General features: G+C 34.8%; 1 protein-coding gene across 1 annotated transcript in view; it reads left to right on the top strand.

Annotated features, from left to right (window-relative positions):
* The window catches only part of DPP10 (dipeptidyl peptidase like 10), a 558,453-nt gene that overhangs the window by 269,705 nt on the left and 265,348 nt on the right, over positions 1-23,400 (top strand). Inside the window, exon 4 of the mRNA XM_032479324.1 lies at positions 9,176-9,270. Within this exon, the coding sequence (XP_032335215.1) occupies positions 9,176-9,270 (95 nt within the window). The remainder of the gene's footprint in view (positions 1-9,175; positions 9,271-23,400) is intronic.

Below are 23,400 nucleotides of genomic sequence, written 5' to 3'. Positions count from 1 at the left end.
GATATCTCTTAACAACTCAACAGGAGACTTGAAACTGTGATGGAGATTTGTGATTCTTCCAGGACATACATCTACATCTCCTCAGCAGTCTTCAGGTTGATCTGCTGCCAACATGTTTTCCCCACTCTCAGTAGAAGGAATCTCTGACTACACATCCTGGCAAGCACACACATTCCTCCTGGCAAGCTTCCCCAATGGTCCGCAAAAGTCTTGTGCTTTGGGGCAAAATCATTTTTCTCTAAGGGAAGTGTGCCTTGGGAGTATGGCAGGACCCCAAATAAACTGAAAAAATTTCTCAGAATTTTCACAGTGACTAAATATATATTTCCTTTTATGGACCTATTCTTTTGCTACTAAGTACTCATTACACACATACACACACACACACAATTAATTGTGCTACTCTTTCCTGCGTGATAAAATGCCACTTTACAATAAGCTTGGAGAGGCCTTCTTTTTGTAAATAACACCCTTCGTAAACATAGTCAGTCTTCCTCAATGCACATACACTGTATAATAGATCTGTTGTCTGTTTCACTTAGCCAACCTTGACCCTTTTCTTACATCCACAAAATGATTTCTCTTTTTAAAATCAAATACCCAACCCTGAGCAGAAGTGGACATGAGATTTAGTCTTGTGCCTGTTAGTACATCACATACCCCTAAAACCCAGGGCAAGAATGTTTACCCGGCCCCATCAGGACCAAAGAGAGCAGCAAATCTCTGATTGAGAATTCTAGAAAAAGAATCTTAATTTTTCCTGGTGGTCTTGAAAGTTAGAGGCCACAAGGTTTTAGTCACCTTTTGATTTAGAAGGAAAAGCCTGTCTGAATGAAACCGTCTAAGGGAAAAGTATAAGATAGTACCCATGCCCTGATGACATCATTTGAGCTCCAGCATCAAGCAGTACCTGGAAGCCAGACATACAGTACAATCATTTTTTGACTTAAGTCCATTTCGGTCAGGGATTCCAATACTTGAAACAGAAATAATCCTTTACTTTTCTCCCAACTCCTACCCTGATGTAGAAAATGGTAACAGTAGTTTATCCATGTGTTCATATCTGATCAGTCTTCTCCTAAGAATGTAAGTTTGTATAATAGCTGCTTATAGTTAGATAAATTGCATTTTAGGCATATAACAGAATATGATTAAGTTCCAACTTGGACTCAGCAGCATTTTTCTTTAATTAACTGAGTTTTTCTTATGAACTTTAACACTGTTTAAAAAAAAATAACAGCTAAATATAAGAAGTGGTTTCATCCAAACTCAAAACCCAAAGTTATCGTCCAAAGTTATTGCCTCATTTCCACTAAACTTAACCATAGAACTGACTACAGTACTCTTATATTGGTAATCATCCTATAAGTATTTTAATGTATTTTATATTTCTGTTATAATTTCCAGGGTCTGATTGTTTTTGAGTATGTGCATTTTTAAGCAGTCTTTTTGTCACTTTTTTTCAATGTTGTTTCTGTTTAAATCAATGCAATACTTTCATTTTACTCAACTAAGTCAATTTCCTGTTCAATTAAGTCTCAGATATGGTTTAATTTATATACTTCTTGGAGTGCAGTTATCAATTTTAATTTCTAGACATTTAATTGAAAATGTAGAATTTGATAAAGATATGCCATTATGCATTTGAAAGTCACAGCATCTGTTGTTTAGATGTATGAATTATTTGTCAGACAATAGAATTCCTCAGTGCTGCTTTGTAAAACTGTTCAGGGCTAAAACATCTACACTTTTTAAAATTCTCTTTCTAAATATTATCACTTATCTCTTTTTATTTCCAATTATCAAGTTTTAATTTATTTATTCTTTCTATAATGTCAATTGGAGCTGAAAGTATTAGGCATTTAAAATAGCCAGTGCAGAATTTTTAATGATAGGGCATAATGCCTAATTTATAATTGTAAGTGAAGAGAAAGGGATGCAAACCATGATGTACCTTGAGATTTCAACTGCATGTTTTATAAGGGAACACATTAAAAGTTTCACAGTTATTTTTCCTTGGTATGTTAGCATTATTCAAGTTTTCAATGATGAATATATATTACTTTATAATCAGAAAAGAAGCAAAAAGTTACTATCTTTGATCACCTATATCTTTTTCTTTTGTTTTCTTGAGGGTTCTAATATTAAACATGACTAGAAAAACATTTTTATAGGAAAAGAATCTGCCTAAGATGAGCTACCACTAGATAGGCAAAGTTTACAAGATTCATGTCTACTGAACTGTGAGACCAATTTCAAGACATCACATCTTGGTAGGAAGAACATAACTTTATCGAATATACTAGAGAGTAAATATGTTTGTCAGTGGGACAATGTCAGGATTTAATCAAAACTGACTAAAATGCATGGACTGTCCACAAAGGATCCAAGTAGGTTAACAAAATAGCCAAGTGATGACTGGTTAAGTCTGCACAGATATATATATATATATATACACACACACACAAACACATATATATACATTATACATATATATGTATAATCTGTTCAATTTAAATGGTAGATTTAAGAGCTTTAAATGACAATGTTTCAAGATTAAAGCACAAATTGGATGTGTAGAGTTAATGTCCATTTTGAGTCTCTAATTTACAAGTTTGGTGCAAGATTATTTGATTTATGGTTAAGTTAATGAAATGTCACTATGCAATTTGAGGCCATGTTATTAGTGATGTAGAAATTAATATTAAAATTAAAACCTTGAGAGAAAAAGGGGAGATGTTTATAATTGAGGAAAGATAGCTTGTGGGTAACTGAACGGTCTGAGGTTTCACCCTACTTGTCAAGTAACATACATATAAACATGAGGCCTTTGGATCAGAGACAAAGAGTTTATTACTCATAACAACAGACAGATTATCACAGGGCAATATGGTGGGGGCTGGATGATACCTTCTCATATAGTGAGGCGCCTTACAGGAATGGGATCCCGTAATATGAAAACTCTTTTCTTGCAAAGGATTACTGGTGACCTGCCATCCTCCAAATGTACATTTGAAGACTGAGATCAGCCCAGTTTAATCTTTACAGAATGAGGTAAAATGGAGACAAGTTAGTGGCTGACTAAAACAAAAACAAAATTAGACAGAGGAATGATTTAGATATTTTCCCAGCCTCTTATTTTTTCTTTACATTTTTCAGTTCACATTTTTCCTTAAAATAAGCTCTATTCTTTTCAGGTGCCAGTGTAGACTTCTAGACCTTTATGATCATAGAAACACAACCAACATTTATGCTCATTTCACATGAGATGCTCAGTGAAGAGAACACGTGAATGTTTTCCCTTTGTTCACTGACTTCAGTAGACCAGACCACTCAAGCAGAGATAGTTGAGTCTGAAGTTAAAAAAGCTTTGGTAAAGCTCTAGTGATTTTGAAGGTTTTAACTGAAGAAAGTTAAGAACCAGTTACAAGTAGGTACTTACGCTACTGCTGTGCAAACAAACCTTTTGGTTGGAAGAGATATTTGAAAGTCTGGAGAGTGGTGTTTGTTTTTCTCTTATGTGTACTTTTTTGAAAATAATCAAAAGAATGAAATAATCATATGAAAATTACTGCTATTCACAATTTAGCTGCAAATCAAAAAAACATCATTTAGTTGAGTGGCCATCAACTGCTCCATTATCTAGCCTGGAAAGGGCTCTTTATCACAGGAAGTGCCATGCATAAGATACACTTCTGTATGAATTAATGATGATTACTTAGAATTATGACAACTTTTAAATGATGATGGCTTTTATCCTGCTTATTTTTTAGAAAAATGCATTTATTTTGTACACTTATCTTTATCCTATTTCCCAGGAACTCAAATCATTTTGAGGTAAATATATTTCTTATGCCAGATTGGAGAACAAAAATTCTTTCAAGTATGTAGGTATTTTGGGGACCCGAAAGTACATTCTTCTAGTGACACTGCAGTGATTGGTGACTAAACTCAGATTTATAAATATGGTAAGTAAAAAATATGTTCTTTGAATGAAGCAAACGATCAATAGTTCAACACAGAAGTTAGCAGACTTTTTCTTTAAAGAACCACAGAGTGGATATTTTAGGCTTGTGAACCATACAGTCTGTGTTGCAGCTACTAAAATTTGCCATTATTGTGCAAAAGCTGCTCCAGTACACAGTATGTAAATGAATAAATGAATAAACGTGGTGTACCAAAATCTACCACAGCCATAGCCCGGGTTTGCAAACCCTGATCTAGCATACTAACATACATACTCTCTCTCTGTATATATATACATATATAAAATATAAAACTATATTAAATATGTTATCAAATATTTTATTTAATATCTTAATCGAATCACTAACACGTACCATTATATTGATTTATATTGATTTAATCAGTATTAATTAGTTTATGTCAACCTATAATCCACCATTTAAATTTGATATCAGTATGAACGTAATGAAAGTGGATTATCTAAATTTGGATTTGTAAGGTTGTGTTAAAGAAAAATTATTCCCTCCACTCGTTAAAATTGTAAGGAAGACTTCATTCAAAACTTATTACAATAAAGGAGAGACCATTGCAATAGAGGAAAAGAGAATGAAGTCAACTCTAAATACTCTGGGGTTTATAGCCCAGAAGCAGAGTGTGAGGGACAGTAGATGGAACAAATCAAGGGTCATCAGTAAACTGACTTATCAGGATTCTTGCTAAAGGCAGGCCAAGGTGGAGGTCTAGTGGTGAAGAGGGATCAGAGGAGCCTGATTAAATTTAGGTCAAGAAGGGAGTCTTTGTCAGTAGTGCTAAATGTATTTCTAAATAAAATTATAAGAGGAAAAATAAAATATGAATGATAAATGTAGCGGAAAGACTTAATGTTGTAGCAGAGAGAAAGAGTTAAGCCCCTTCGATGCGATAGGTGCCATATTATATACTACAGATGTGACAAACTGCTGAATACTGGTTCCCCTAAATTAGCACCCAAATAACCTGTTAAATGTGATGAAGCACAGTGGAATTTGTTGCTTACTTTGGTAAAGGAGATCGCTGTCTTGACCAACAGTAAGCAGCATACTCCCCAAAAGGAATGGCAAAGGAGGGATGTTCATGAAGCTTTTGGGGGTCTATGTTGACAGGTCTTTCAATAAGTAGAATTGATTAGTATTGGATGAAATTTGTGTTTAAGATCTTAGGATTGGTGAATTTACAGAGGTGAGGGTTTGGGAGAGGTTCTTGAATAGTAAACAGCCATTTGTTTGAGCTATGTATTATTCTGAGAAAGAGAGATTTACTTTAGTGAGCATTAGTTGAGTAGCCTATTTTTCAAATAAATGGATTTTCAGAAAGTCCCTGAAAAAAAACGACGAAATTATTTGCAACCTCATCTTCCTGGCAAGGATTTTCTGAAATATTAAAGCCATATTAATGCAGGCACTTGGAATAGTAAATTCATGTTAATGTAGACTGCAAGATGTGTGGGTGTGGATACATTCACTTCTGAAAGGGACAAGAAATAGGGCCTTTCTTGAATGTGTAGAGTAATTGAAAACCCAAAACAAACACATCCAATGAAATAAAAAAAAAGTAAAATCATATGAAAGGAATTATATGATTAAATATTAAATGACTGGTATAGGATCTCAGAAAAGAGGTTGAGTGAGCACTTTTAAAAGTGTTGAAAATCTAATAATACTTTGAAAAAGGTGAAAACTCTGGGCAGGACCTTGCCCTTTGTTCCTGGGTATCATAAGCAAAATAGAATGGGAGGGAAGTAGGAGACAGTTGTAAACAAAGGATGCTCTGGAAGATTTTATAGGATATCAGGAGCTAATAACTATGGAAATATGTTGTGGTCACACAGTGAGTAATCTGAGTGCCACGATTGTATTCAGAATGCAGAAGAGAATTCAAAGTGTTGTTTAGAATATGTTAGACTGTGTGATTGGGAAAAAAGTAGAGACATAGAGAACATTTAAAAAACTCAAACAAAATTCTAAGTGAAATGCTATAAAGCACAATATTAATATGGGAGATGAAGAAATAGAGAAGATGTAATGAACTTAAGTGTGTATAAATATACACACTTTGAGGGAGGATGTAGCCAAAAATGTAGGGAGTCTAATTTTAGTCTACTGGGTTTTAGGAGAGATGGTTGAGGACCTTCAGTGTTTCAGTTATGACTGGCTCGGTATTCTAGATTTACCATTGATATGTTTAATTAATGATTAAATCTTAACTTGATATTTAACAAATCCTTCCTATATTTATTAGAGCATTTTCAGTGATAATCATTTCATTATTTTCTTTTACTGTTTCTTTTTCAATTTTTCAGTTTGTGAATTAAAAAAATTGATGCTGTAGAATTTTTATTTTAGATACATTAAGAATAGATTTTTTTAAACAAAAATCATATTTGGATTAAAATGTTTCAAATAATTGAATTGCCAAGATTGTTTTCCACTTTTTCAAAAATCCTCTCCACAGGTAGATGATAGATAATAGAGATCTAATTTTGAAGCATTAAACGTGAATCATCATGTCAAAATTAAATGTATAATTTCATAAATAACATAAAAAATAAAGTGACTTTATATTGATATTCATAAAAGGTGAGTTTTGTCAACTGTCAACACCCACAATAGCCTGTTAGGCAAAGCAGAATTTATTACCTACCGCAGTCAGGGAGAACAACCTTTGACAGTCTCAGAGTGTCCATAAGGAGGAGTTAGTTGGGTGGGGGTGAGGTTATGTATAGGCTGGGAATCTAGACTTGAATTGTTAAGACAGGTCTCTCAATCTGAGGGGCTGTTTATAGAGCTGGGTGCATTTCATAATGTAATGGTCTAGGATGGGTGAACACAGGGAGGCAAGCATCTTGAAGTGAATCTTAAGTGAACAGTTGCTTGATAATTAAGAAATGTGCTCAGTTTTAGGAGCTTATGACTCAGGTAAATTATTTTTTAGCAAGTTTCTGAAAAAAAAAAGTTCTGTACTGATTTATAAGCCTTTTCCTCATGGACAAGAACTTGCAAGCATTAAAAGTAAAATCTTACAGATTTAGGTCCTGACAGTTGGGGTGGATACAGAGGCCTCAGTTCTCAGTTTCAATAGCAAATTGAGAACTGAACTGTAATGTGAAGCATGTTACTGCCTGCTTTGTGTGGACTAGGTATAAAATAAAAGGTTGCCTTTATCTGAAAGAATTTAAACTAGGATATTACTACGTCTTTCCTTTGGCTAGCAAATTATGGAAAAAGGAATTGGACAGAAATGACAGGAGAAATCATTTGTGGGGAGGTGGGGCAGGCAGACACTAAAAATACATTTTTGTAGATCAAATGGAGAGGCTAGACAGTGATTCTGTCTTGTCACATCCTCTCATTAAGAAAAAAAACTAATTGAATTGAATCTATGTTCGGGATAATTGACTCTTGACTTTCAATGAGCTGAAAAGGAAGAAAAAGTATTTAATCAAAGTACTGTATAGACATGCATAATACAGTGTTTTAAGAATGTTTCAAGTACACCTACCTTAATCTTCCTGTATTAATGCACTTTACTCATTGATCTGATTCACTCATATTTCATTACCTAATATTAAACAAAATATGAGGTGACAGTTTTGAAATATGGTTCCAGTAGGTAATTTATTAATGCAATAATAGCAGTTTCAAAACTGGGAGATTCCACTAGTGACTATAAATCAAACAGTAAAGTAGGATAAATATGACAGCCAGAAGACCAGATTGTAAAGACCAGAAAAAAATTAAAACGAATTAATAAAAGCAGATACTAGATGCTTTTAAAATAATTTGTGCAGAAATCTGTATTAAATGTTAACCTAGAGAGTCACGGTTAAATTAAAAAAAAAGTTTCTCCCACTAATGCAACATGGAAAGTCTAATATTAATATTTGCAGGAGGGCAGATCTAAAGGTATTTATAAATCTCAAATCTCTGTAGATGTTTTTCAAGTCTAAATAATTGTCCAATGAAATTTACTTTAAAAATATTAAATGTAGTCTTTATTTTCTCAAACAAGCTTCACTTTCTTCTACTTTGAGTCTTAGAGAAATAAAAATTAATTTTCCTTTCTTCACCTTAATATAATCCATCACCTGCTTGGAGTTTCTTCTTACTATGAAATTATAAGGCTAGATGTTATTTTATCTCTTCCATTGAAGAGAAATTGCTATTCGTGCTAAAGGGCTCTTCTTTCTCCCTAAACCCACAAATTCCATTCCTATTTAGATTTCTGCAGTGTGTTGGTGCCCTGGGAGAAGAACCACTCACTGAGTGGCTTTTTGCTACATTTATCTCCCTGGTGCAGTGGAAAGGGAAAGTCCTCTTTCTCTTAATTTATTGTGAAAATATTATAAGGTTGATTTGTTAAGGCATGCTATTTATGCTAATCTGTGATGGGAATATCCATCCATATCAAGAAGTGGTCCAGAGTTGAGAATACGAAGAAAAGTAACAGGTGCCAGTTGAGCTAGGACCACTGATTAAGCAAGCATTAATCAAGAGCAGGAAGGCAGGAGACCAGAGTCAGCCGGCAAGATCAGATGAGTAACCCGGGTGACCAGCGTTGCTGTTGAGCTACGTTCGTAAATATGGGATAGAAAGGAAAGAGAAGAGAGGAAGGAATACAAGTCAAAATAAATATTTCTTATGTGTGTAGACCTATTATCTGTTTAACATCACTAGAAAGGACAGCAGGTAAAGTTAATAACAAAAATAACCCAGTTTATTTGTGGGCGATAAAGTCCTTATTTTAAAGATCGTAGAGGATCATCTTTCAGTATGCCTAAAGGATAACTCAGATAGAGGCTTGGAAATCTTTACTTGTCTCTTTTTCTCCTTTCTTATTTGGAAACTGGAGGCACTTCTCTTTGACCCTTCTTTCTCATCTCAGAATGGGCAGCCGATTGCCCGGATTTTAATTAATTTTCATTTGTCAAACCAAGAATCTGAGCAACCCTCTCACTAACCCTGTTTTCACTGCATAATAGACCATGTGCTAGGCGGGCTTCCTGATCAGTGAAGAGGATTAACGTGAGCCAAGTATGGAAATCTGTTCAGGTTATTAAAGGCTAACAGTGATTGTTCTAATGCGTCTGTTTATTACGCACATTTTCTCCTCTGTAGTCATAATATTACCTCGTCAATGTGTTTGTCAATTGTTAATATCTTTGTTGTTGCAGATACAGATGTGGTGTATAAAAGCGAGGATGGACATGTCATTAAACTGAATATAGAAACAAATGATACTACATTATTATTGGAAAACACAACATTTGTAAGTAATGAATAATTAATTACTTTAATCATTTCAGTATTGTTTAGAATGCTCTCTCTGCGTACATATCTGTCTTGTCCTCAGCTTCAGCACTTGCAAAGCCTTTCAGGTGAAAAGCTAGGGCTGAGATATCATTAGAATCAGTTGATCTGTCGGTAGAAAATACCCATGTGACCATCTGCTTTGTTTTCTCCCCATTTATCCTTTTCAGTAAATGAATAAATGTGTTTCTAAGAATAATACTTCCTTGGAATGAATATTTATTCCAATGTTTCCTGTGTAGGCTTAGCCAGACAGATGCCAAGATTTTAAAAAAAATGTTAATCTAACCCCAGTTATCCTAACTTTTTCTCCCCCTTTACTTTTCATTCTTTCTGACTTCTTTCAAATTCTGTTGTGGTTTTCCAGATCAAGCAAAAGGCAGGCTTTATAAAACTGGCCTTTTGCTGAGGTTGGTGTGTTTTGATTTTATAATTTGGGATTCTATCAATGTCATTTTCCTTCTCCAGTTTCACTGTTTGGCCTCAAAATGTTCAGATAACAGTGTATTTATTTTGCTCGTACAAATTTATATGAACTTTGTCTTTGTGACAAATTCAGTCCTCTTCAGGTTAAATTTAACTATGATAACCTGTTAAGTGACAATGAATTAGCTATTGCAGATGTTCAAAATCTAGCTATCAAACACCACTGAAAAATAGTGCATAGTTATGTGATCACTGTTTTATATGTCAGAAATTCAGTGTGTTGCCTATTAGATGAGTTCATATGATGAATAGACACATTATAAGGCCTCATAAGACCTACACAAATTAAAAGGATAAGCAAATCATCAGATACTTTTTGTAATTATTCCTACTTGTACATTTGGAATAAATATTTAATCTTCATGTTAATTACAGGATGGCCAGGTAGGAGAGATGAACTGAAAATTTCTGTTGTTAAGTGTTTTTATTTAATAAGAAAAAAATGTTCATGGAAATCATGAAGTGATTATGTACGTATATATCTGTTCGACTAAATTAAACCAACCAGCTGATGAACATTTTTTGAATGACATTTTTTTGTTTTTAAATGAATTAGTTATTTCACCGATATTAGGGGAACAGCTCCTCTGAATACAACTCTTTATAATTCTTGAGGAATCCCAAAGAAATATAAGACATAATGCCTATTTTCTAAGAATACAGATTTCCTTGGAGGAGATCATGCTAACCCTCCTGAAAAAGTTGAACAAACAGTATAGAGCAGTATCTATTATTTCCTAATTAGATGGTCTTAGGGATACCAGAGAAAGTGCTAAGGAATCACTGAGAGAGGCTGAAATCAGTAGAAGAGAAGCCCTCCATATGGGATAGGACAGGAGGCAGAAAGCAGGAATGGGTATTAATGACAGGGTATGCTATGATTTGCTGATTAAAGTCAAAGTGAATTAATTTCATTATGACTCATTTGGAGACTAAAATTAAATGCATTTTTCTAAAGTAACAATCATAAAGTAACATTTTTGATGAGGAGCATAGGCCTTTGGTGGTCAAGCAGGTAACTCAGGAATAGACACTCAGTTTGTGACTGTCTGGTTGTGTGACTGTTCCTTACTGATCATCTCCTTGCATAAGCTAATGAGGTCTTTCCTCTGGTCACTAATTATCTACTTTTTTTCCAGCATTTATTCTTTGCTTTCCTAGTCTCTACGATACTTCAAAAAAGAAACAAAACAAAGAAAAGCTTTTGGTTATTATTCTATTTTGTTGGTATTTCATACTTCACACCAACCCCATCTCATTGTAGTTCTTCTCATATGTTGATTAATGCCATTTTATCTTTATGCTTTTATATTCAATCTTTTAAAAATCATTTCAAGATCTAGTTCTACTCTGCTCTGTGTTGGCCATGACTCTTAATTACCACCGAGTCATATTTAACAAATACTCTACTTTACTGATTGTCTACGATTCACAAACTCCCTAAAGACATTTATCTCACAATACAGGTAATCAAGCAATTTATAAGTCCTAGATGTGTCAGAATTCAATGAAGGGCGTGAGGATAAAGATTGGAATGCAGCTTATATTTGAAACTAGTTAACTCAGAACTGTAAATAAAAATACATGCCATGATTCCAGCTGAATTCAAAGGAACTTATTTAATCCTTTTCTCCTCCTAACTCCAAGACAAGCACTATTAAACACAGTTGTGTTTTTAAGCTCATGCTAGACTAAAGTCTGGATATACTTTCTCTCTTAGGCCATTTTCTTAGGGGAAAAAATATCTTATCAGAGCATAAAAATTGTATTCATGTGTATATTTTTATTGAGCAATTAGCAATATTTTAATTATAATTAATTAGATTAGATCACTATGAAAAGCTTTGTAATAAAATTGTAGCAGGCAATTGAGAAAAAAATATTATTTAAAATGTGATAACAGAATAGCCTATCGTTTAATAAGACTTATTTTGCTAAAATGTGACTGCCAATTTATTTTAAAAATTAAGATAACCTCACATTGTCATTTCCCTGCTTATATACATTTTACATATGAATTGTGGGCACTTTAAGCTATGTAATCATGGTTAGCAGACACTATGAGTAACAATGATATTGGCCATGGTTGTCAAAAATAAAACAAAAGTAAATCATTTTCCTGAAATAATTGTCTTAAGGCATTCTTTTGGATTGAAGATAATTGGACTTCTAATGAAGGAGGAAATTAAAGGGTATATAACTTTTTGAAGAGGAATTATGTAAAAAAAGTGATTTTAGCCCCCAAACTGCTCTTAATCATTTCTAAGTGTTTGGAAATGTTATCTCATAAAACCAGAACTATTTCAAACAAAAGCTCATTCACAGTGTCATAATGAGGAAAATGTTTCATAACTATTAGCTGTATCCTTTCCACTGTCAATAATTTGAATATCACCAGTGGTCTTGGCAGAAAACACCAGCAGTCATAAATAGTTCTATCAAATCACTTTTTGAGATTAGAGAGGGATTGTAAACATGATTCCAAGCCATATGCTTAAACATTATTAAGATTAAAAAATAAGAGCTTATGCACCAATATGGAAAGGGAAACTGAGTGTCTGGCTTTAAAAGGTATGCTACAAAATAGCCTAAAACAAAGAGAGGGAATTCATATATAGCAGCAGAATGATATCAAGGAAAATGTTACCTTCACATTTTTTGCTCCAACTATTTATTTATAGGTCATTACGTAATGCTTGTTTTGACTGGAACCAAGCAGTATTTTTGGAATTATCATACATAGAGATAGCATGAGTTGATTTGCATACTACTTTAGAATTTTTCTTTGTTGAATTTTCACTTGTTCTGCCGCTGAATATTTGGGATGCAGGGATAGATAAAAATCTTTGTATCACCATGAAATCAAGGAACTTACTTTCTAATTCATGTTTGAAGAAAGAGCTGAACTATGGGGGAAAAAAAATGCACTGGCACAAGCCAACAATTGTTGGATGAAGGCAACCAAAATTTCACCTCTTAAAATTTGAAATCAAGAAAGGTTATCAGATTTCTGACTAGCCAGGTGGTACCACATGCAGGCTATAATCATGGCAAATCTATTTGTTAAAACGCTGTCCTCAGACAAGGCATACAAAGATGGCAGAGTAGGAAGACCCTGAGCTCATCTCATCTCATGGGCATGCCAAAATTACAATTTATGGAGCAACTATAGAGATTGGAACCTAGAAGAAAAGATCTTCCACAAATAAAGACATAAAGAAGGAACCACAACAAGATGAGTAGAAGGAGCAGAATTATGGTAAATTCAAGACCCATATCCCCCGGAAGGGCAGTCCACAAACAAGAGAATCATTACAACTGCAGAGCTTCTCCCCAAGGAGCAAAGGGTCTGAGGACCGCATTGAGTTCCCCAGCCTGGGAGTCCTGGAGCAAGAAGATAAGTCCCCTTTGAAGGCCAGAGAGGCTTACTTTCAGGAGACGCAGAGAGCTGTAGGAAAGAGTCCACTCTTAAACGGCACACATAAACTCTCACAGCCTCAAGGACCCAGGGCAGAAGCAGTAATTTGAAAGGACCATGGGTCAGACCTACCTGCTGATTTTCGAGAGTCTCCCAGAGAGACAGAGGCAACGTCAGCTCACCCTGGGGGCACAGACACTGGCAGCAGCCATTTTGCGGAGCTCATGCTATCATGTGGACACCGATGCTATCAAAGGACATTTTGGAAACCTCCCTCCAGCTTACTAACCTTGGGACTCAGCCCTGCCCCCACCCAGCAGTCTTTAGGCACCAGTACTGGGACTCCTCAGGCCAAGCAACTAGCTGGACAGGAACGTAGCCCTCACATCAGCAGACAGGCTACCTAAGGATCCCTGAGCCCACAGCTGCTCTGGACCCAGCCCTGGTCTCAGACCCACACACCAGTACCCAGACACTAGAACCAGTACCCCTAGGACCCTGCAGCCAGAGACTCTGGGACCCAGCTCCATCTACCAGTGGGCAGAAACCATCCCCAAATCCCCCTGGGTCCTGGCCCCACCTACCACCAGCTAGCTCTAGCCTTGGAACCAGCCTTACCCAACAGTGGTCTGACACCAACTCCGGGATACCTGAACCCTGCATCCAGAGACCCTAGGACCCAGCTCTGCCTGCCAGCAGGATGATACTAGCTTCAGGACCTGGCTTTACCCCACTGGTGGGTGAGCACCAGCCCTGGGAATTTTTTGGACCCCAGTTCCGCCCACCAGTGGGCAGACACCAGACCCAGGAACACCACAGCCTCACAGCTTGCCTTTTCAAGACACAGTCAATACACCAGCAGACCAGCACCAGCCCTTTGAACCCCTGGTCTCTGTCTCTGCCCACCAGCAGGCCAACACCTGATTTGGGACACTTTGGGCAACTCAGCCAGCAGCCTCAGGATCCAACCCCACCCACCAGTGTGCTGATATCAGCTTTGGGACACCCAGGGCCCTGCATCCAGAGACCCCAGGACCTTTCTTTGCCCATCAGACAGCCAGGTCTAGCCACAGGACCTTCTGGACCCTGGCCCTCCCTTCAGGGGCCAACACAAGATCTGAGATACCTTGGACTCCTCAGCCAGTTGTCTCATTATGTAGCCCCACTCACTAGCGAGCTAGCACCCCAGCTTTGGGACACCCCAGAACCTATAGTCAGCCATGTCAGGAACTGGCTTGACTTACCAGCAGGCCAACACTAGATCCAAGAATCCCAGCCCCAAAACCATTCACCTCAGAACCTAGCTCTGCCCACCAGTGAGCCAGCACCAGCCCCAAGTAGGGGTTCTATACCCAGCCACCTCGTGACATGGCCCCAACAACCAATAGCTGGCAGCCTCTGCACAAGAGTCAGGGCCTGACAACCAACCAAACAAGGAGCCAGCTGCGCTTCCCAGACTGCCAAAGTAGTCAGCCCACCACAACAGAAGAACCCATGCAGCCAAAATAGGGGTCACCTCTAGAGCATGTAGCTCCGGTGACCAGAAGGGAATATGCTATTGAGATGCATAGGCTGTGTCCTACAAAAGGCCACTTCTCCAAGGTCGGGAAACCTAACCAACCAACCAACTCTGGGACAACATCAAGGATAGTGACATTGACATTCTAGAGGTCCTAGAAGGAGAAGAGATAGAGAAAGGGGCAAAGAATGTATTTGAAGACATAATTAGCTTAAAACTTCCCTAACCTGGAAAAGAAAACAGACATCCAGGTCCAGGAAGCACAGAGAGTACCAAACAGTGTCAACCCAAAGAGGAGCGTACCAAGACACATTGAAATTAAACTAGCAAAAATTAAAGATAAGGAGATGAATATTAAAAGCAACAAGGGGTGGGGGAGCGTATAACTCAGTGATAGACTGCATGCTTAGCTTGCACAAGATCCTGAGTTCAATCCCCAGTACTTTCGTTAAAAAAAAAAAAAAAAAAAAGCAGCAGGGGAAAAGAATAAATACAAGGGAACTCTTAACTTTTCAGCACAAACTCTGCAAGCCAGAAGAGTTGCACAATATATTTAAATTGATGAAAGTGAAAAACCTACAACCAAAGAAACTCTAGCCAGCAACACTTTCATTCAGAGTTGAAGGAGAGATCAGAATTTTATAGACAAGCCAAAGTTAAAAGAGTTTAGTACCACCAAACCAGCTTTCCAAGAAGTGTTAATGGGACTACTCTAAGTGAAAAAAGAAAATCCACAACCAGAAACATGAACATTATAAAAGGAAAAGGCTCATTGGTAAAGGCAAATTTAGAGTAAATATATTTTGGATATTAACCCCTTATCTGTCATATCACTTGCAAATATTTTCTCCCATTCAGTAGGTTGCCTTTTCATCTGCTGTGCAAAAGCTATTAAGTTTAACTAGGTCTCACTTGTTTATTTTTACTTTTGTTTCCTTTGCCTGAGGAGACAGATCCCCTCCCCCCCAAATATCACTGCAATTTCTGTCAGAGTGCTCTGCCTATGTTTTCTTTTAGGAGTTTTATAGTTTCCAGTCTTACATTTGGGTCTTTAACTCATTTTTCTTTCGTGTATGGTGTGAGGAAATGTTCTAATTTCATTTTTTAAACATGTAGCTGTCCAATTTTCTCAGCACCACTTACTGAAGAGACTGTCTTTTCTCCATTGCATATTCCTACCTCCTTTGTTGTAGATGAATTGACCATGGTGTGTGGGTTTATTTTCTAGGTTCTGTATTCTGTTGCATTAATGTATATGCCTGTTTCTTTGTACCAGTACTATGCTATTTTGATTACTGTAGCTTTGTGGTATAGTCTGAAGTCAGGAAACTTAATGCCTGCAGTTTTCTTCTTTTTCTTCAAGATTGCTTTGAGGTCTTTGGTAGTTACAGAATTTAAGGATTCCATAATTTTAAGATTATTTGTTCTACTTCTGTGAAAAATGTCATTGGTATTTGGATAGAGATTCTATTAAATCTGTAGATTGCTTTGTGTAGAATGGCCATTATAATGATATTAATTCTTCTGGTCTTCTGTCTTGGATACCTTTCCCTTTCTTTGTATCATTTTCAGTTTTCTTCATCAGTGTTTTATACTATAGGTCTTCCACTTCCTTGGTTAAGTTTGTATTTTATTCTTTTTAATGTGATCTTCAAGGGGATTGTTTTCTTGCTATCTCTTTCTGATAAGTAATAATTAGTGTATAGAAATGCAGCCAATTTCTGTATATTATTCTATATCCTGTAACCTTAGTGAATTCATTTATTAGGTCTAAATTTTTTTGTGAAAACATTAGGGTTTTCTATATATAGAATCATGTCATCTGCAAGTAGTAACAATTTTATTCCTTTCCTTCCAATTTATATGACTTTTATTTCTTTTTCTTGTCTGACTGTTGTAGCTAGAACTTCCAATACTAGGTTAAATAGAAGTGGTGAGTGTGGGCACCCTGTCTTGTTCCTGATTTTAGAGAAAAGGCTTTCAGCTTTTCACCCTTGAGTATGACATTAGCTGTGGGTTTTTCATAAATGGCCTTTAATATGTTGAGATATGTTCCATCTACACATTCTATTCTTTATAAAAGAAATAATAAATAAAGATTCAATTCATACAGATGAGTAACCTTACATATTTATATATACCCTTATATGTTATTTTTTAAAGCAAAATAAACATATTCACATGGTAATTTCTCTTTGTTAGAAAAAAAGCATTTATTTTTATAAGCTCTCATTCAGTTTAATACTATTTTTACAATTCTATGGCTTTCTTCTTTCTTACCCTTGGCTATGTACCATAATTATATATACCCCTTAAATAGAAACATTTAATTGATATTTTATAAAATATAATATAATTAAGAATATAAATATTATTCTTAATTTCCGTCACTGACAGTTTTAAGAACAGTATAGTAAAGATGTTGGAAAATATATATAGTATATTGACCTATGCAACATGGCTACTTAAATTCATTTTTAAATTAATTAAAATCATATAAAATTTTAAAAATTCATTTTTAGTCAGAACAGCCACATTTCAAATGTTTAATATCCAGATGAAACCAGTGTATATCACATTGGACAATGCTCATACAGAGACTTTCCATTTTCACAGAGCATTCTTCTGCACAGTGCTGGCATATATGCATATAGAATAAAAAAAGTTTTTCTCCATATCACTCAGTATTCCTTTTTGAAGGTAGGCATGTACATATTTGTCAAAGAATTTCTCCAGAAATATGTCTGTGGGTCTTCATACATCTGTACATAAACAGTATATTTCAAAATACATACACTCATGTGTGTGTGTATATTTAATTTCAGCTGCATGGATGGTCTCCCCATTTCATCTACTTAAAATATAACTTGAAGATTTTATTATATGAACCTTTTTGTTTTTCTCTAATACCATTTAATGGGTACATAGGAGTCTCTTGCATAATCTACTACCATATATTCATTTCCTATTATATTCCTGTAAATATACTTGGAAATCATTCTTGGAATATATTTATAAGCTAAATTCATAGCAGTTTTATTGCTGGGTCAAAAGAAATGTCAATTTGAAATTTAATAGTTTCAACTTCCTTTAATCAGATTCACGAATAGTATATGATATTGCTTGTTAATCTACTCTAGTTATCACTATACCAACATTTTAAATATTATCAGTTTGGCTGATGAAAAATGGCACTTAATTGTTACATTGATTTGCAATCATTTAATTATGTGTGACATTGCGCATTATCCTGTCATATGTGCATTGGCAATTAGTCCATTTTGTCTTCTAGGAATTCCTTTGCATATGCTCTTTAAATTGGGATTTTGCAAGTGATACCCATGTGTGGCAACATTTTTTTTTTTGACATATTTCTACTTAGCCTGAATCTCACTGGAATCATTCATTCACCACCATTTCAAAAGTCCAGTGAAAAGATATTTTGTATTTCAAATTTCTTATTAGACCTGTATCTATTATTCAGTGGTCAAAGAAGGAATGAATAATGAGTGTTGGGGAAGGAGGAACAATGTGGGGAGTTGTGAGTAAATGTCTGTAATGAACTCACTTAGCTGTAAATACCTACTTAATAAGAAACACCTGCCCCATAAAGTGTTAGAAATGTACCGCTAAAGTTTTCCCTCAGTTTTCAAAGTGAAATGAAATTAATACTAAAAGAAAAAGAAAAGAAAAATGCACACTGAACATATTCTCCATGCCTTAAGCTTAATCTGACCTTGGTCTGGCCATTTGAAGCTAATAATTCACATTTCTGAGAAAAGGGACAATATAAGAAATAACTTTTGACTTCAGACCTCTAAAATGCACATTTAGTAAATAACAATGCAACTCAAACTAATTCACCCTGGAGAATATTTTTATATCCTTACATTTTTGGAGAATTCCTAACGGAACTCCTAAGCACAGTTGAGGACACCCAAAATGTTTTCAGTTGTGACTGAGGTGAGAATAGAAAATCCTTTTCTTGCTTTAGAGCTGGGGATTTGGACGCAAGACATTGAATCCGGAGGCAGTCCCTGATTATTCCTTATTGTCATTCCATTGGATTTGACTTGATTTTACAGGACCTCCTTCTTTCCTCAATTAAGCAGAAAGTTCTGTGCCACCAGGGAAGTAAATCTGAAATTACTCTTTTCTTTTACTATTGCTCTTTACTTGGGCTGAGAAGGGTCATTTGTGATTTCTCTGCTTGTTAAATGGATACTGACAAATGAGACAAATGGAGAATCAGTTTATTATTATGAATCTTGAGCATGAGGTGTAATAGTCCACCTGTTAATATACTGAAGAAATTACTGATGTTCAAAGCTGAGAATCTGAATCTTGTTATTCTTTGTTTTTTTTTAAATGAATTGTATATTCAAATTCTTCCTCTGAATTGTCCATATCCTATAATTTTTGTTGTTTGCATCCTGTATCTTTTATAATCTCATGTTAAAATTAGAGATCAGAGACAGATATTTCAGCCCACTAAAGAATGCCAAGTAGTAAATGAAAAAGTCATGGTGAAAAGCATCTATTAACTGAAGAAATGTTAGTTCAATTAATATAGAAAACTCTTTCAATTCAGTTGAAAAATGAATAAAAGATACAAATACATTGTTCATAAAAGAAACACATTTTATTGATGAACAGATGAATAGATGCTTAACATAATTTACAAACAGAAAATTGATAGTCAACAAAGATGTAGTTATTTTGCACCTACCCCATTGCCAGTTTCACTCTGATGTTATGAAGAATTGGAAAGAATGTTGAGAGCAGGGCCTCCATACATTGCTAGCAGGAGGGTAATTGTGTTTTTACTTTGGGTGACACTTTGTCATTATTGTGTGAATGGGACATTCCCATGCCCTATAACCCACAAATTTCTCCCTGGATGCATACCATAAGAAAACAGTTGCACGTGGGCATCAGGAGACAAGAACACAAAGGTCATTCAGTCATAGTTGCAAACAGCTGGTGTTCTCTACTGAGCTTAGGATCTATTAGTAGACATTTCAGACAAAATGAACAGTGAATGACTTTTAGCTTTGGACCATTAAAATGCAAGTTTAGTAAATGACAAACTTCAATTCGCTCTGGAAATTATTTTTATATCCTTTGATTTCTGGTGAATGTTTAACTCAGTTTGGTTATATATATATTTGCCTAAATGACATACTATTTGGTTTTGAACTTTTAATAGAGGCATCCGGCAGTCTGTGATCTTCTTATATGTGCTTTTATCACTCAGCATTGTTACTGATTTGTGCGTATTTACATTTAGCTGTAGTTCACTAATTTTCATGACTACTGTAGGATATTCCATTCTTTTATTTTATTTTCATATTATTATATGGTTTGTTATTATTTTCATACATTATGATGTTTTTGTTGCGTATCTGATATTCAAGTGAAAAATACATCTGTATTTTTAATGGCCATCCCTATTACGAATGACACTATGTCAAGAGATAAAAGTTATTATTAATCTAATTCTGTGCATCCAAGGCCCATTAAGATGAATGCAGCAAATATATGTTATACCATTTATACAATAATTTCATCAACGATAGAAGAGAGGAAAAAGTAGATATCAAACATGGTATTATTGAAGAATATGCCAGAATATATTAAATCTCAACAAGTAAATTTCTTTTTAGTTTCTAACCAATGTTCCCCTTTGTTCTTTGGGATTATTATGGTAATGCTAAGCTAACGATGTCATACCAAATTTAAATGCGCCTTTGATCCATAAGAAAATTTCATCACCTCTCAATAAAATTTAATCTTTCAAACACTAGTATTTTCCTATTTTTTCCATTTTTAAAGAAGATTCAGCCAAGTTAACTTTTTATTTTTTTAATAAAGCAATGTTGATCATTATCGTTTCTCCTTTTTTAAAAAATATGAAAATTGCAAAGCTCTTGTTAGCCATCTCCTGACCTATGCCAGATATAAAATCACATTGATGGCATAAATACTTGAATTATCCGTGTCATACTTTAAAATATTAACTCTGTTAATTAGGTCTACCCTCTAATATTTACCTGATGGAATATCAAAGCAAAAATGAACTTAAGTAATGTGTTACTGGAGAGACCTAGTCAACCTATCTTATCTTATAAGCATTATATTCTATAAATTATCATACGTCATGATTAGGAAGACTCATCCAGAAATTCTAATGTGGTATTTTTTGGAACTTCTGTAACTTTTAATTTTTGTCTACATGCAGTATTCTTTAGTGCATTACATTCTTTAGCTGAATGTAATAGCACCATTCAAGAGAAAAATATGTTTGCAATATTGTGATTAGAAAACATTGACATCAATATCTTGTAGTAACCTATAATGAAAAAGAATATGAAAACAAATGTATGTATGTACATGTATGACTGAAACATTATGCTGTACACCAGAAATTGACACATTGTAACTGACACATTATAACTGACTATACTTCAATTAAAAAATAATAATGTTTTTTAATTTTAAAAAATTAAAAATATAAAACATGAAAACACTAAGAATTGGATTAGCACAACCAAGAATGTCCAAGGAGTAATTTACGTAAATATGCAATTTATAGTAGCCCTCTTTCTCCAGCTGAAACCTTTCTAATTTGTTATATTTTTGAGTGGAGGAATATTGACATTCTTCTCAAAGTCACCTTGTTGGCCCTTTTTATTTTTTAAAGTTATTAATATAATTCAGAGACCATTAGTTTTCACCTTCTATTAAAAATTTAAAAATTGATTTTTAAATGTTTTAGTGTGTAGACAATGATCCAAATCAACAGAATGTTAATTTGGCTGTTCTCATTTAATGAGCAATAAAGATATATGTGAGGCATCCTACATGGGTTAGTAAGTACTGATTCAAAACTCTTAAAAACTGCCTACTTGTACTATGTTATTTTCTGCATTGAAGTTGTTTTAAATAAAATATTCCAGGATTAATAAAATTCATGGTGCCAAGAAAAAAGAGAGATCATCTATTATGTTTATACAATGTGGATGTCCTAGGTATCATGGAGAAATATAATTCAAACACTATTCTAAATAATAGGATAGCTAAGAAAAGAGAACATTAAAAATACAAATAAAATTTTTGATTTTTTAAATCTTTGCATACAAACACAGTTATGGCTATAAAAAAAATCATGGCTGTATTTAGAGCTATAAGAGAAAAAATAATCTATTTGCCTCTTCCTTGCTTCTTCCATTTGAAGCCAGGTGGAGAAGAAGAGCCCATCTTGGGCATCACACCACAGCCTACAGTTTGGTTTGTCTTCTTTTCTGCCTTCTCTTGATCTTCTGTTCCTTTTTATCAACTGGATAGTAACCATTCCCCTCCTACCATCTACTTAAGGTCAACTGACTTTTGAAAACCTCTCCTCATGCTCACTTCATGGTCATTTCTGGACTGCATTGTAAAAGAAATTTATTCATAATATATGCTTATTCCTAATATATATACTTAATTGAAAAATTAATGTTTTATTTTTCTAGAATAAGAGATGGCTTTTCTAAACATTTTTTACAAGGTATTAATAAACTAAAAATGATATTAAGTAATGAGGGAAGTTATAGCCAATAAATTATATGTAAGGGGTGTATGTGTATGTGTATGTGTATGTGTGTGTGTGTGTGTGTTTGCGCATGCAAGTGCATGTGCACATATGTAGGGATTTTGGTTGGGTAGGGGGGGAGGGAGCAGGAAAAAAAGACTATAGGATCCTCAAAGACTGTTTTCATCATTCTTTATCTGTTGAAAATAAACCCACCTACACTTTAAGACTTAGAGCATTCTCCAACTCAAGTTCTTTTTTTCTTTTTTGTAGAGATGCCAGTACATGTTGTTATCACCAGCTTGTTACAAGATCTAGAATACTACTCACCTGAACCGCACAGTTCTTAGGTGTCTGTCATTTCTCTATCTTAAGGCAACCAAGTCCTTTTACCAACTTCTCTTGCTTTTAACCCAATCTCTTACTCTCCTTTTGCTCAGTCCTTTCTCTGACTTAAGCCATAAAAATGACTACTTTATATTTTCTGGCACTTCTAACATTTAAGTTTGGGTTTAATGATTCCTTGCCATGATATTCAATATCTGACATCTTAGAATACCATCATTATCTATTTCTACCTCTAGTTATGATGTTTCTGACAAGAATGAATCATTGCGATGGAGCCTCTTAATAGAAGCATTACTGTGGCAATAGATGTAAACTGAGGTTCTAAACAACCTAGAAGAGCAATCATGAAACAGTGATCGATGAACTGCACATATAATTATATACATATGACTCAGATGAATCACTTGCACTGGAAAGGACAGAGAGGGCTTAAAGGGGGAGGCTCTGAATGATATTTTAGAGAACTACTACTTGAATAAGGAGCAGGGAGAGGTGAAGATATTTACAGCAGGTGGAACAGGTTGAATAATAAAACAAAAGAAAGAAAACACATTTAACGAATGAAAGTAATAGTAAACATTACTCATAATAACTACATTGTTACTGAATTCATCCACAGTAGGATATGTTTTAGAGTTTCTGCTCCCTTTTTGATGAGACTGAACTTGCATTGAATGTAAACTTTCATCTAATACTCCATAAAACTGATTAATGATGACACTCCCAGATAGCTCTCTTAAAC

Source organism: Camelus ferus, chromosome 5, assembly GCF_009834535.1.
Source record: "Camelus ferus isolate YT-003-E chromosome 5, BCGSAC_Cfer_1.0, whole genome shotgun sequence".
NCBI classification, from domain to species: Eukaryota; Metazoa; Chordata; class Mammalia; order Artiodactyla; family Camelidae; genus Camelus; species Camelus ferus.
Note: the sequence above shows the minus strand (reverse complement) of the source record. Positions and strands in the feature narration are given on the sequence as shown.